Source organism: Electrophorus electricus, chromosome 1 (assembly GCF_041902795.1).
Source record: "Electrophorus electricus isolate QZ-2024a chromosome 1, ASM4190279v1, whole genome shotgun sequence".
Classification (NCBI taxonomy): Eukaryota; Metazoa; Chordata; class Actinopteri; order Gymnotiformes; family Gymnotidae; genus Electrophorus; species Electrophorus electricus.
In genome coordinates, this window is record NC_137497.1 from 5,748,721 (window position 1) to 5,761,575 (window position 12,855).

Below are 12,855 nucleotides of genomic sequence, written 5' to 3' on the forward strand. Positions count from 1 at the left end.
TTGAACGTCTAACTGCTGTAATATCAGATCCAATTTATGTGGTTGCTAGCATTCAAGAGATAAGTTACTTTACTTACAGTAAACAGTAACAGTAACTTTTCACAAATTTAAAAGCATTTTCTCATTTTCAGCTGAAGATTCAAGAAGATACATATGCCTGCCATCATTAGAAACTGAAAATTGTTTCACTTGAATGGTTATTGAAGTTACATTAGCTATCAAGCTGTTATAGCTGTCATACATTTTTACATTCTGACTGTAATGTAATATTTATATAATGGCACGTGTGCAGTTGCACACCAAAACAAATTAATGAATATTTCATTTACTTCTTAATTTTTTTAATCAACAAAGCTATATAATGCTCTGCAAAGATTAATAATTAATAATTAACTGATTACTTTGGAGAGCTAAGTGGACTGGATGGTGAAAACAGTCACTGTATTAAACAAACAAAGATTGGTGGTCAGATGATGTTTTCCGTTGGGTAGAACCAGTTCTGGCTGTATAGTTTGTGTTTGGTTCATGTGGTTTTCATGCAGCAGGTAGCAAAAAGTGCAGGTCAGTCATGTGGTTGAAAAACCTTCAGAACAGTATGTCACACACACACACACGTACAAACACATGCACATCCACAAACACCAGATACGTATGCATCGGCATATAATACAGGCATGCACTAGATTCGTATGATCCTTGCTGAGTTAAAGAAAATGTTCTTAACAATGTTACGATTATGAAAATGTTACAATTATAATTTGGTTTGATTTTTCTTTAACAATTCCAGTATTTTTTTTTAAAAAATGGTTCTGCAGTATAACCAGTATTTTAGTCTTATTTACCAGATGTCCCTGAGTGAACTGCTGTCATCACATTAATCAGGGCTGCTGATCACATCTCTGCCTGTGGGCCCTGAACTGAAGCGATAAAACACTGCATGTGTGGTTTTGACACAAGAAGAGGGTGAAATAAAGGGTCAGACTTGCGGTTGGAAAATAATCAGACTACAATGTGCACACACAAACTGATACATATACCCACAAACTCTCTCTCTTACATACCCACACACATGCACATGCGTACAAACGCGCACGCACACACACACACACACACGCGTGCGCGCGCGCGCACACGCACACACAGGATAGAATTACATGCTTGACAAACAAACGATCATCCAAGTCAAGCTTGGATCCAGCATGCCTGTATTCTCTCACATTCCAGTGCTTATCAGAAACAGAAAAAACAGGGAGAACATCACAGATACTTTAAATGTGGCAAACCTGCAATATGTCTCTGTAACTGCTGTGCCATTGTGTCTGTCTGTGAGGTATCAAGGTCAGGAGCTGACGACCCTCAGGCCTCATCCACCTTTTTCTCTCTCTATTTTCTCTCTCCATCTCCTCCGTCTCCTCCTTTTGTCCCATTTATTAAGTTTGACCTCATTTTCGTGTTGTCAGACTGACAGCCCGTTGTTATACTAGCACCTTTTATAACAAGACCTATACTAGAAAAAACTCATCCAAAGTGTCTCTACACACACAATTAAACATCAACACAGGCTCCTGACTCTTAATTGCCAAATTTCTAACAATTTGGTGTTGTGTCACCTCGTTGGTGAGTAATGCCGTGATTCTAAACCAACGAATATCGTTGGGTGCTATTAGTTTGGACAGAATCAGGATAAGTGATATAGTGGAGATCCTCTAATGGAATAGAAGAAGACTGTATTATCTTCTCATGGATTGAGAAAAGACTGTCATCCCTTCAAGGATTGAGAGATGATTGTTTTTTGCTACAAATAATGATATCCTCTCAGTGATTGAGAAGACTGTATCCTTTTAGGTATTAAATTTGTGCTTTTATTTTTTCACTGCATTCTTAAAATATATATAATGGTAAGGAGGCGGAGAAGAGCGAGATTATTAAGGGCAAATCCAAAATCAGAGTCGGTATAATGGTCCAGGGTCACAGAGCCAACATAGAGATTATGGGGATACATGATCAAACAAAAACAAGGGCTAAGATAAACGAAATTTAGGAAACACAAAGCAAAAGCACATGGAGGCAAACAGGGGAAGCAGGATATAACAAAGACTAGGAAAAACTCGGGGGGGCTAAGAAACACAAAGGCTAGGATACATGAAGTACAAACCTATGAGGATACAAAGACAGGCTTTCAAAAACATTCAGACATTAAACCAATCAACTACAGTGAACCTACCACATAAACACACACAATGAAATAAACAATGAAGAGCCCAGACACAGGGCACACATCAGTAGTGGGACATGCCCACTACACACACACACACACACACACACACACACACTTTCACCATTCCCAATCCCTTGATTATTGATTTCATTCATCTGTCCCTGATTTGAAAATAAAGACACTACAATCATGTATGTACATCTCACTCTCTCTGCATTCATCACAGCTTTTCATTAAAATTTATTTAAAAACAAAGATAAAATTCTGGGCTAAAAGTAACACTGGCCGGCACAATCACACTGATTTCACATTTGTGTATATTTTCTTCTATAATCTGGAATCCATACACGTTTTGTTAAATGTGTCCTATTGTTCTCACATTTGCTGCCTTCTTCCCTTACCAGATGTCTTCACATTGTTCTTCCTCCTGCTAACGCAGAATCCAACACAGACAATGAGGACCAGGAGGAGAACAACCACAGCTACACCAGTGATGACACTAAATGAACCTCCACCTGAAACAAGCAGCACAGCCAGTAAGGATCAGGAGAATACAACGATGACGCCAAGTGACCAGTATGTAACATCACTGTAGACCTCTACTATTTGCAGCTTAAATATAATGACATTCAGTGTTAAGTTTCAGTCTTTTCTGGAATCAGATTTCTCTTACCTGTCTTCTGGAATCTGTGATCAGCCATTCTCAGCACTAAGTCCTTCTCCCGTCCACTGTGATGAACTACACAGGTGTAGTCATTCTTGTCCAGTTCCTCAGGTGAGGCTGTCAGAATGCTTCCCTTCTGAAAGGTTCCATCCTGGTTGGGTAACGTTTGTCTGAGCTCCACATTCTCATGCATGTCCTCTCCATCCTTCTGCCAGGAGATTAAAATCTCACTGGGGAAAAAACCTGTAGCATGACATAACACTGGAGAAGAGAAGTCCTTCTGAATCAGGGCCATCTCAGGAGGAACTGGAGAAGAGAGAGAGAGAGAGAAAGAGAAAGGTAGAGGGACAGGGAAGTGATTATTAATTAAACAATACAATGTCCCATTTGTAATATTTAGTTTGAATAGGGAATATTTTCCATTTTTAAATATGTTACTGACAGTGCTGACATGGACCACTGATAAAGACTGACTACATTAAAATGTAAATATTTATTATCCCATATTATACTATTACTACCTATAATATAGTATCAACACTTCTCTTGGTACACATCTTTGGTCACAGTACAAAGATGACAGTTATCTTGAATATTTGAATATGTTTAATATTAATTTTCACATTATCAGAGTATGTTCTAATGAAGAACAGTGAGAGATGTGTGTTTGTGGTGAACAGATGTTCACATATTGCTGAGTAATAAGAGAGTAAATCTGAATGCAGTGTGTCTGAAGAGATTTACAGTAATGAGGGGGAATACAGTGTGTCTGAGCAGCTGATTTACAGTGATGAGGGGTAAAGCAGTGTGTTTGAGCAGCAGGTTTACAGTGATGAGGGAGAATGCTGTTGTCTCAGCAGCAGGTTTACAGTGATGAGGGGGAATGCAGTGTGTCTGAACAGCAGGTGCAGTTACATTAACAGAGCAGATCACACACTCTACCTTTCCTCTGCAGAGTGTCTCTGCCATAAGCCACATACTTCTGTAACCACTCAATACAGGTGTTCTCTAAGTAGTTATTTTGCCACACACTATAACCAACATCAGAATCCCACATGTGTTTGGTAATTTTAGCTTTATCATTAGCTGCAGTCCAGGTGTGTGTGTTCAGATCTAGACTGATGAAGTCTTCTCCATCATAGCTGTACTGCATGGATCCTCTCTTGGTTCCATCATCGTCCAGCTCACAGCCGTACATCAGCTGCACTGTGTGAACCCCTGTAGAGACACAAACATGTCACCGTTGGGTTTATGTTTTGTGAAAGCAGACACAGTTTTGCATGTTTTCTTGAAGAGGCTATTGTACATTTAGATGTGTGCTAAATTAATATTACATATCATACATCATAATTGTTTTAGTGCCTATAAATAATTCCTGTATGTGAGTCCCACATATATTTATATTTAAAAACTGACAAAACAAATCTGCTTTGTGGGAAGCTGGAATATCAACACCTGTTGAAAGGGTTGGAAAGGGACATTTCAGAGAACACACACAAACAAGCCTTCTGTTAACAATTTAAGATGTTTTTCTTTACTCAGGTCTGTTTCTACAGATCTAACCTGAGTTGATCCTTTACATTACAGTCACTGGTTTAGTTTTGCCTTTTCACTCCAGCTACTCTTATAACTGGATTTACTCTTGAATACATTTTCAAGTTTAGCGTTCAATGAACTCCATCACCAATAGACCCTACAGTTCTACACATTCCATTAACAGTAAAATATACTTTGTTTTTGTATTTTATTCAGTCATAGATTATTTTTATTATTAGCAAACTAGCTGACTAGCTTCATATTACTTTTATATTTTATATTACAATTATCTTTCTTGACTGTAAAATTATATCTTACACAAAAACAAAATTGTAATTTAGTAATCAGCCACGATTTTTAATAATAGGAACGTTAATAGTATTTGAATGCACAATTATTTATATTATTTTAGGGCTCCAGGCCATTCTAATATAACGTGTAACTGTAAATGTCCACTTTTGTAATCAGCTCCAGAGAAAGGTGTCTGTCTAATGTGCGAGAAGAATAAATATAAAAGACCGGAAACTTTCTTTATGTGGTTTTACACAGAAGTGAAGAGTGATTGTAGCAACACAGTTTACAGGCATGTATGTACATTTTCTCTGCCTGGTTTTCTAAATGACTGTTTAACAAAGTAACGACACATGAGGAAGCTGCACACTGTAGGTTGTAAGAGGTACAGAATACATAATACAGTTACTGCCTGACTGCTTGTTTCCATGGATACTGTTAGACCTATTAGACTCTAACAACAAATGTTGTTAAGTGTCACTGTGCTGCTGTTTCTGAGTGTGTTCATCCTCACCTTTAGTCTGATTAAAGCGCTGCATTAGAGTAGCTACATTGTCTTTGAAGATCTCCTGAGTTCTCTGCTGAATCTCTGTGTTTCTGTTCCAGTAGTCTGGATCATCATCATCAACCTTCTTTATCCATGCTGTCTTAGGAATCCTCTTCTTGATGTTACTGTCATAGTACATAAACTGTTGTCCATCCACCAGACCAACAGCAGTGAACTCTGGGAAATGTATTCCTGGAGTGACTGCAGTGTAGAAGTAACGTGGAGAGTGACTGACTGTAAAGGGAAAAAACCACACCATTATTTTTATTAAAACATTAAAACAGTAACCTCAGACACAAATGTTACAGGTCCAAAACCTTATCAACTGAAGTACTTCTAGAAAGAATCAGACTTCTTCTGAACTTGTCAATAAAGGTTATTTACAAAAGAAAATGAAAAGGCCAGTTTCTTCCATCCTTTATAATTAACAGACTGTACAAGCAACACTTTACATTGTAACTCTGATTTCTGATTCTCACTACACTTTGATGAATTGACTGATATGGTTGATATGACACAGCTGTGGATTTTATCGTAATACTCTTTGAAGACATGAGCGCACAAGACGAGCTCTTAACAGTTTTTAAGACAATTCCTTAAGATTATAGGAACAGATTTTCTGTTTTATTAATTCCACACATCTCACTAGGTAATGCTGGTTACTTATTTCTTTGTGAAGAAAGTCCACTTTTTGTATTTCAGGCGATATCCAAATCAGATGCATGTTTGACCAAACCCTCCATTGAGTTACCAGCGATTCTCGATTCTACAGAACAACCTGGTCTGTACTGCCCACAGAGTTGTTTGACATGAACAGTTACTGATATGCTTCCTGGTACTTTTTCCCCACATAATATTACATTGGTAGCTACATCCACCCACAGAATATTAATGACATGTCGTCAAAAAGTGCACCTGCCTCCTGGTTGATTTGATAAAAACACCAAAATTGGAAAATACAAAAAAATAAAGAAATAAGACTGAATAAATCAGATCTATGATGCATTATGTAGCGCTCAAAAATCACAAAATACATTTTGAGTTACGCATTATCAACATAATAAATGTGTGCAGCCTTTCGGATCACAAACACCAAAGAAAATACATTTCAAGGAAAAGGACTAACCCAAGATATACAGTTGAATATATAACTACATTATTTATGTTATAATGAACACACCGCAAGTTGGACAGTGGGAGGCTAACTCTGATTAAATCCTCCATATTAAAGTAAAATTAGGTATTAGTAGCAGGTGTCTATTTTAGAACAGGTCAGACGCTGTGAAGACGGAAACTTCAGTTCATGTTCATTAATTCACATAAATTGTGTAATTTCATTTAACATAAATCATTTTATGTTAAGTTATTTCTTGTCTTGATATCAAACTTCAGTACATATTTGTTTAAAGTACTGTATACTAAATGCATTTTCTAAACAAAAGGCCTGATTACGCCTAAAGAGAACCAACGCCTAAGTAGAAGCCAGATACATACCTGCCAATACGAGAATAAATGTTAAACACAAGGAGCAGCAGGGCTTTCATAATCATGTTAATGTGATCCATAGAAAAGCAGACTTTGTAAAAGACACTTTGATTAATCCAAAAATTGATCAATTACTTTACTCTTGGATTAAAACTATAATCTTGTCTTGCATCATCGAAGTCCTAACGAGGAAGTGATCTTCATGTAACTTTACACAGAGCAGGAAGAAATTGCATAGGAGACGAGAGGTAGAGCTATCTGCTCTTCAGCAATTCAAAGTCAAGTCATCATTAATGATAATACCATACATTACAGTCTACCCAAACTTGCAAGGTTGATAGCTAAGAACTTCCTCTCTTGACTTGCAGTGGAAATGTTTTGGTATTATAGGAAAGTTCTGACAACTAGCCGAGGACGTAGCCTTGAACTGAACATTGGGGGAGAGCAAATCTACCCAGGGAGCTGGGAATTCACTCACTCATGGGATTATTATTATTATTATTATTATTATTATTATTATTATTATTATTTATTGTTGTATAATTATAATAATATTATAATCATATCTAATTAATTATAGTAAGGTAAACTACAATCTTTCTTGAATGAAGGAAAGTGACAATTGGAATAAGGACACTATGAGCACCTGATTCTTCCATTTGGGACCTTCCATGTTTCAGGCATTCATAAATGAGGTCTTAAGGGAGTTTCCTGGATAGATCTGTGGTCACCTACATTGACCCCATTTTGGTCTGTTCACACTCCTATGACTGACAGCAAGCAGTCCCCATCTGAAGGGAACTACGGGGTAGGAGACTGAGAGCTGCTGGTCATGAAGCCTTTGAGGAGTGGAGGTACTGGCTCAGGGAGCACAGCACCCCTTCAGTGTCACTGTCTATTTGAACCCAGTGCCAAGTCTTGCCATCTCTCTATTGTTGTTGTTGTTGTTGCTGTAAGAGACTAATAAAGTATAGCCATAATCATATAGACAGAAACCTATGAATTGTTATATGAAATGTTACATCTGTTATTGTTATATATCTGAATTATTAAATGTTATATATTATTCTTGTATCATTCTGCTCTTCTCTGTTTTCCACTAATCTGTTCTCTACTATCTGTAGCTTTCTTCCTCTCCTCTTCTCTCCAGTCTATTCTCCTCTCATTACTTTTTTTTTCGTTATGTATTTAATAGTTTTATTAATTACCCCCCCACACACACCCACACACACTCTGGGGGCCTCCTTTATTAGTGTTAATGTATTTTTTATTTTTTTATTTCAAATTAGGACTTTTCTTTATCAATTATATTTTTATTTAAATACATTTTATATAAATAAAAGCTGCTACTCTCTATATGTTCACATGCATCGCTCCGAGGATTGACACGTTACCGAGACTTCACGTGGGATTTCTAACAAAACGAAATATAAAAACATTACTGTTAGCTGAATATGCCCATCACCATTGTTGGGCACTGCATGAATGTGTCCAGATAACAAAGCTATGATAGCTAAGATCAGTAGTGATGGTTGATTGATTTTTGCATTCGCAAATGTTTGTTTCCAATTCATACAGTTATTGACATTTTTTAGTAAATTATTATTTATTTCTGCAATGACAGTTTCAACATAAAATGATGTACTGACATTAATGTTTCCTTTTCCTGCAAGTCAGAGATGTTAATTAGTCAGCAGTTATATTAGATTTATTTGTACAACTTAGTAGCAATTTATACAGTTTCAGTTACATCGTACTAATATAGGAATATTTTTATTGATGAGTTTTAGAGTTATATGCTAAGGCTTAGGTTTTTTTCCCCATTAATTGCACCATTGGGCATTGTATAGTATGTCAGACAGTGGTAGCTCAGTATTTAAGGTACTTGACTTAATTGGAAGGTTGATGGTTCTAGCCCCACCACTGCCGCATTGCCACTGTTGGGCCCCTGAGGAAGACCCTTAACCCTCAATTACTCAAGTTGTACTTAGTCATAAGGGTAAATTGCTTTGGATAAAAGTGTCTGCTAAATGAAATATTGCTTTGGGTAAACATTGACAAAGAATAATATTGTTCAGGATGGACCAACAGAGGGCACCAAAGTTGTTCGCATGGCCCTTAACAAGCTTTGAGAAGTCTCAGTACATCATCTCATAAAAGTTGGGTAGGGAACCTTCAACCTGTGGATTATTTGTGGCCCTTGTCTCAACACATACTAGCCAAAAGCATATTTAATACATTTTACATTGGATATGTTATTATGTTTCAGTCTGCATCAGTAGAGCCATGGATGCTGCGACTTGGACCTATTTACCATGTTATGTTAGTCATCCTACTATACCAATCAACAGCCAGCCTAAGAACAGCAAGGACACACATACCCACCAAACATTTCCAAGTGCTGGCAGCCAACAACTTTATTTAAAGTGATTAAAAACTTACCCAATAAAGAAGTAGTCAAAGTGAAGATTAGTGGGGAGAGAGCTCTCAGCAGGAAGGCAGGAAAGGTTGAGATAAACAAAGAACATAAACCAAAAATGTAATCAAAATTATGATGCGTGAAAGAAATTAAAACAACAAAACGTAAAAGATATGGCGAGAAGTGGCAGCAACAAATGTGCCAAGTGTACCATCATCCGTAAGTGATGAAAAAGCTCATTTACAGGTTTACAGTGATGAGGGGGAATGCAGTGTATCTGAACAGCAGGTTTACAGTGATGAGGGGAAGTGCTGTGTGTATGAGCACCAGAATTACAGTGATGAGGAGGAATGCAGTGTATCTGAGCACCAGAATTACAGTGATGAGGGGGAATGCAGTGTGTCTGAACAGCAGGATTATAGTGATGAGGGGGAATGAAATGTGTCTGAACAGCAGGTTTACAGTGATGAGGGGGAATGCAGTGTGTCTGAATAGCAGGTTTACAGTGATGAGAGGTAATGCAGTGTGTCTGAGCATCAGATTTACAGTGATGAGCGGGAATGCAGTGTGTCTGAACAGCAGGTTTACAGTGATGAGGGGGAATGAAGTGTATCTGAACAGCAGGTTTACAGTGATGAGGGGGAATTCAGTGTGTCTGAACAGCAGGTTTACAGTGATGAGGGGGAATGCAATGTGTCTGAACAGCAGGTTTACAGTGATGAGGGGGAATGAAGTGTATCTGAACAGCAGGTATACAGTGATGAGGGGGAATGCAGTGTCTCTGAACAGCAAGTATAAACTGATGAGGGGGAATGCAGTGTATCTGAACAGCATGTTTACAATGATGAGGGGGAGTGCAGTGTGTCTGAACAGCAGGTTTACAGTGATGAGGGGGAATTCAGTGTGTCTGAACAGCAGGTTTACAGTGATGAGGGGGAATTCAGTGTGTCTGAACAGCAGGTTTACAGTGATGAGGGGGAATGCAATGTGTCTGAACAGCAGGTTTACAGTGATGAGGGGGAATGAAGTGTATCTGAACAGCAGGTTTACAGTGATGAGGGGGAATGCAGTGTCTCTGAACAGCAAGTATAAACTGATGAGGGGGAATGCAGTGTATCTGAACAGCATGTTTACAATGATGAGGGGGAGTGCAGTGTGTCTGAACAGCAGGTTTACAGTGATGAGGGGGAATTCAGTGTGTCTGAACAGCAAGTTTACAGTGATGAGGGGGAATTCAGTGTATCTGAACAGCAGGTTTACAGTGATGTGGGGGAATGCAATGTGTCTGAACAGCATGTTTACAGTGATGATGGGGAGTGCAGTGTGTCTGAACAGCAAGTTTACACTGATGAGGGGGAATGCAGAATGTCTGAACAGCAGGTTTACAGTGATGAAGGGGAGTGCAGTGTATCTGAACAGTAGGTTTACAGTGATGAGGGGGAATGCAGTGTATCTGAACAGCAGGTTTACAGTGATGAGGGGGAATGCAATGTGTCTGAACAGCAGGTTTATAGTGATGAGGGGGAATTCAGTGTATCTGAACAGCTGGTTTACAGTGATGAGGGGGAAAGCAGTGTGTCTGATCAGCAGGTTTACAGTGATGAGGTGGAATGCAGTGTGTCTGAACAGCAGGTTTACAGTGATGAGGGGGAATGCAGTGTCTCTGAACAGCAAGTTTAAACTGATGAGGGGGAATGCTGTGTATCTCAACAGCGGGTTTACAGTGATGAGGGGGAATTCAGTGTTTCTGAACAGCAGGTTTACAGTGATGAGGGGGAATGCAATGTGTCTGAACAGCATGTTTACAGTGATGATGGGGAGTGCAGTGTGTCTGAACAGCAAGTTTACACTGATGAGGGGGAATGCAGAATGTCTGAACAGCAGGTTTACAGTGATGAAGGGGAGTGCAGTGTATCTGAACAGTAGGTTTACAGTGATGAGGGGGAATGCAGTGTATCTGAACAGCAGGTTTACAGTGATGAGGGGGAATGCAATGTGTCTCAACAGCAGGTTTATAGTGATGAGGGGGAATTCAGTGTATCTCAACAGCTGGTTTACAGTGATGAGGGGGAAAGCAGTTTGTCTGATCAGCAGGTTTACAGTGATGAGGTGGAATGCAGTGTGTCTGAACAGCAGGTTTACAGTGATGAGGGGGAATGCAGTGTCTCTGAACAGCAAGTTTAAACTGATGAGGGGGAATGCTGTGTATCTCAACAGCGGGTTTACAGTGATGAGGGGGAATTCAGTGTTTCTGAACAGCAGGTTTACAGTGATGAGGGGGAATGCAATGTGTCTGAACAGCATGTTTACAGTGATGATGGGGAGTGCAGTGTGTCTGAACAGCAAGTTTACACTGATGAGGGGGAATGCAGAATGTCTGAACAGCAGGTTTACAGTGATGAAGGGGAGTGCAGTGTATCTGAACAGTAGGTTTACAGTGATGAGGGGGAATGCAGTGTATCTGAACAGCAGGTTTACAGTGATGAGGGGGAATGCAATGTGTCTCAACAGCAGGTTTATAGTGATGAGGGGGAATTCAGTGTATCTCAACAGCTGGTTTACAGTGATGAGGGGGAAAGCAGTGTGTCTGATCAGCAGGTTTACAGTGATGAGGTGGAATGCAGTGTGTCTGAACAGCAGGTTTACAGTGATGAGGGGGAATGCAGTGTCTCTGAACAGCAAGTTTAAACTGATGAGGGGGAATGCTGTGTATCTGAACAGCGGGTTTACAGTGATGAGGGGGAATTCAGTGTTTCTGAACAGCAGGTTTACAGTGATGAGGGGGAATTCAGTGTGTCTGAACAGCAGGTTTACAGTGATGTGGGGGAATGCAGAATGTGTGAACAGCAGGTTTACAGAGATGAGGGGGAATGCAGTGTCTCTGAACAGCAAGTTTACACTGATGAGGGGGAATGCAGAGTGTCTGAGCAGCAGGTTTACAATGATGCGGGGGAATGCAGTGTCTCTGAACAGCAAGTTTACAGTGATGACTGGGAATGGGTAGTTCTTCTGGTCCACACTATTAGCAACATCAGAATCCCACTTGTATTTGGTAATATCATTAGCTGAACTCCAGGTGTGGGTGTTCACATCCAGACTGATGTAGACTTTTTCATCATAGCTGTACTGCATGTATCCTCTCTTGGTTCCATTGTCATCCAGCTCCCAGCTGTACATCAGCTGCATTGTGTTAACACCTACAGAGTCACACACATGACACCACTGGGTTTATTTTTGTGTGTGAAAGCAGACATTTTTGCAAGTTTTTTTGAAGATGCCATTGCATATTTAGAAGTGCACTTAATCTTTATAGACACTACATCATAACTGTTTTAGTGTTTTCAAAAAGTTTTTACATATACATTTTCTCTGACTGCTGTTGCTATGTCACTGTAGCAAAGTAACAATACAAGGGGAAGCTGTACATTGTAGAGGTACAGAATAGATCATACTGTTACTGTCTGACTGCTGGTTTCCATGGATACTGTGGGATTGCATAAACTGAGTGAATGGTAAGATTACATAAATAGAGAATAATCTATAAAATGGAATAGGATTAATGCTTGAATTAACAAAATAATTGCTGTATGTGCACACATGATTACTGAACAACAGGAAATGCCTTGGATGTGCATATGTGCGATTGTGCAAGAAGACATGTGTACGTGACAGTTAGACGGAGGCGAGGGCTGAAA

General features: G+C 39.2%; 1 protein-coding gene and 1 long non-coding RNA gene across 2 annotated transcripts in view; one reads left to right on the top strand and one right to left on the bottom strand.

Moving 5' to 3' along the window:
* The window catches only part of LOC118241410 (uncharacterized), a 10,300-nt gene extending 4,775 nt beyond the window's left edge, over positions 1 to 5,525 (top strand). Inside the window, exons 2-3 of the long non-coding RNA XR_004776064.2 lie at positions 2,658 to 2,794; positions 5,316 to 5,525. This is a non-coding gene — a long non-coding RNA (uncharacterized LOC118241410). The remainder of the gene's footprint in view (positions 1 to 2,657; positions 2,795 to 5,315) is intronic.
* On the bottom strand, positions 178 to 5,525 carry LOC145656921 (BOLA class I histocompatibility antigen, alpha chain BL3-7-like). Its single transcript, XM_081709969.1, has 6 exons — positions 5,224 to 5,525; positions 3,825 to 4,100; positions 2,892 to 3,188; positions 2,620 to 2,733; positions 843 to 917; positions 178 to 583 (listed from the first exon to the last, which is right to left on the bottom strand). The coding sequence occupies exons 1-5, from the start codon at positions 5,513 to 5,515 to the stop codon at positions 892 to 894; spliced, it is 1,005 nt and encodes a 334-aa protein (XP_081566095.1). The 5' UTR covers positions 5,516 to 5,525; the 3' UTR covers positions 178 to 583; positions 843 to 891.
* Positions 5,526 to 12,855: the final 7,330 nt, after the last annotated feature.

Coding starts and splice junctions, on each gene's coding strand:
- LOC145656921 (XM_081709969.1), bottom strand. CDS start 5,515: ATGGTGTGGTTTTTTCCCTTTACAGTCAGTCACTCTCCACGTTACTTC. Junction 4,101..5,223: donor GCGCTTTAATCAGACTAAAG/GTGAGGATGAAC, acceptor GTGTCTCTACAG/GGGTTCACACAGTGCAGCTG. Junction 3,189..3,824: donor AGACACTCTGCAGAGGAAAG/GTAGAGTGTGTG, acceptor TCTCTTCTCCAG/TTCCTCCTGAGATGGCCCTG.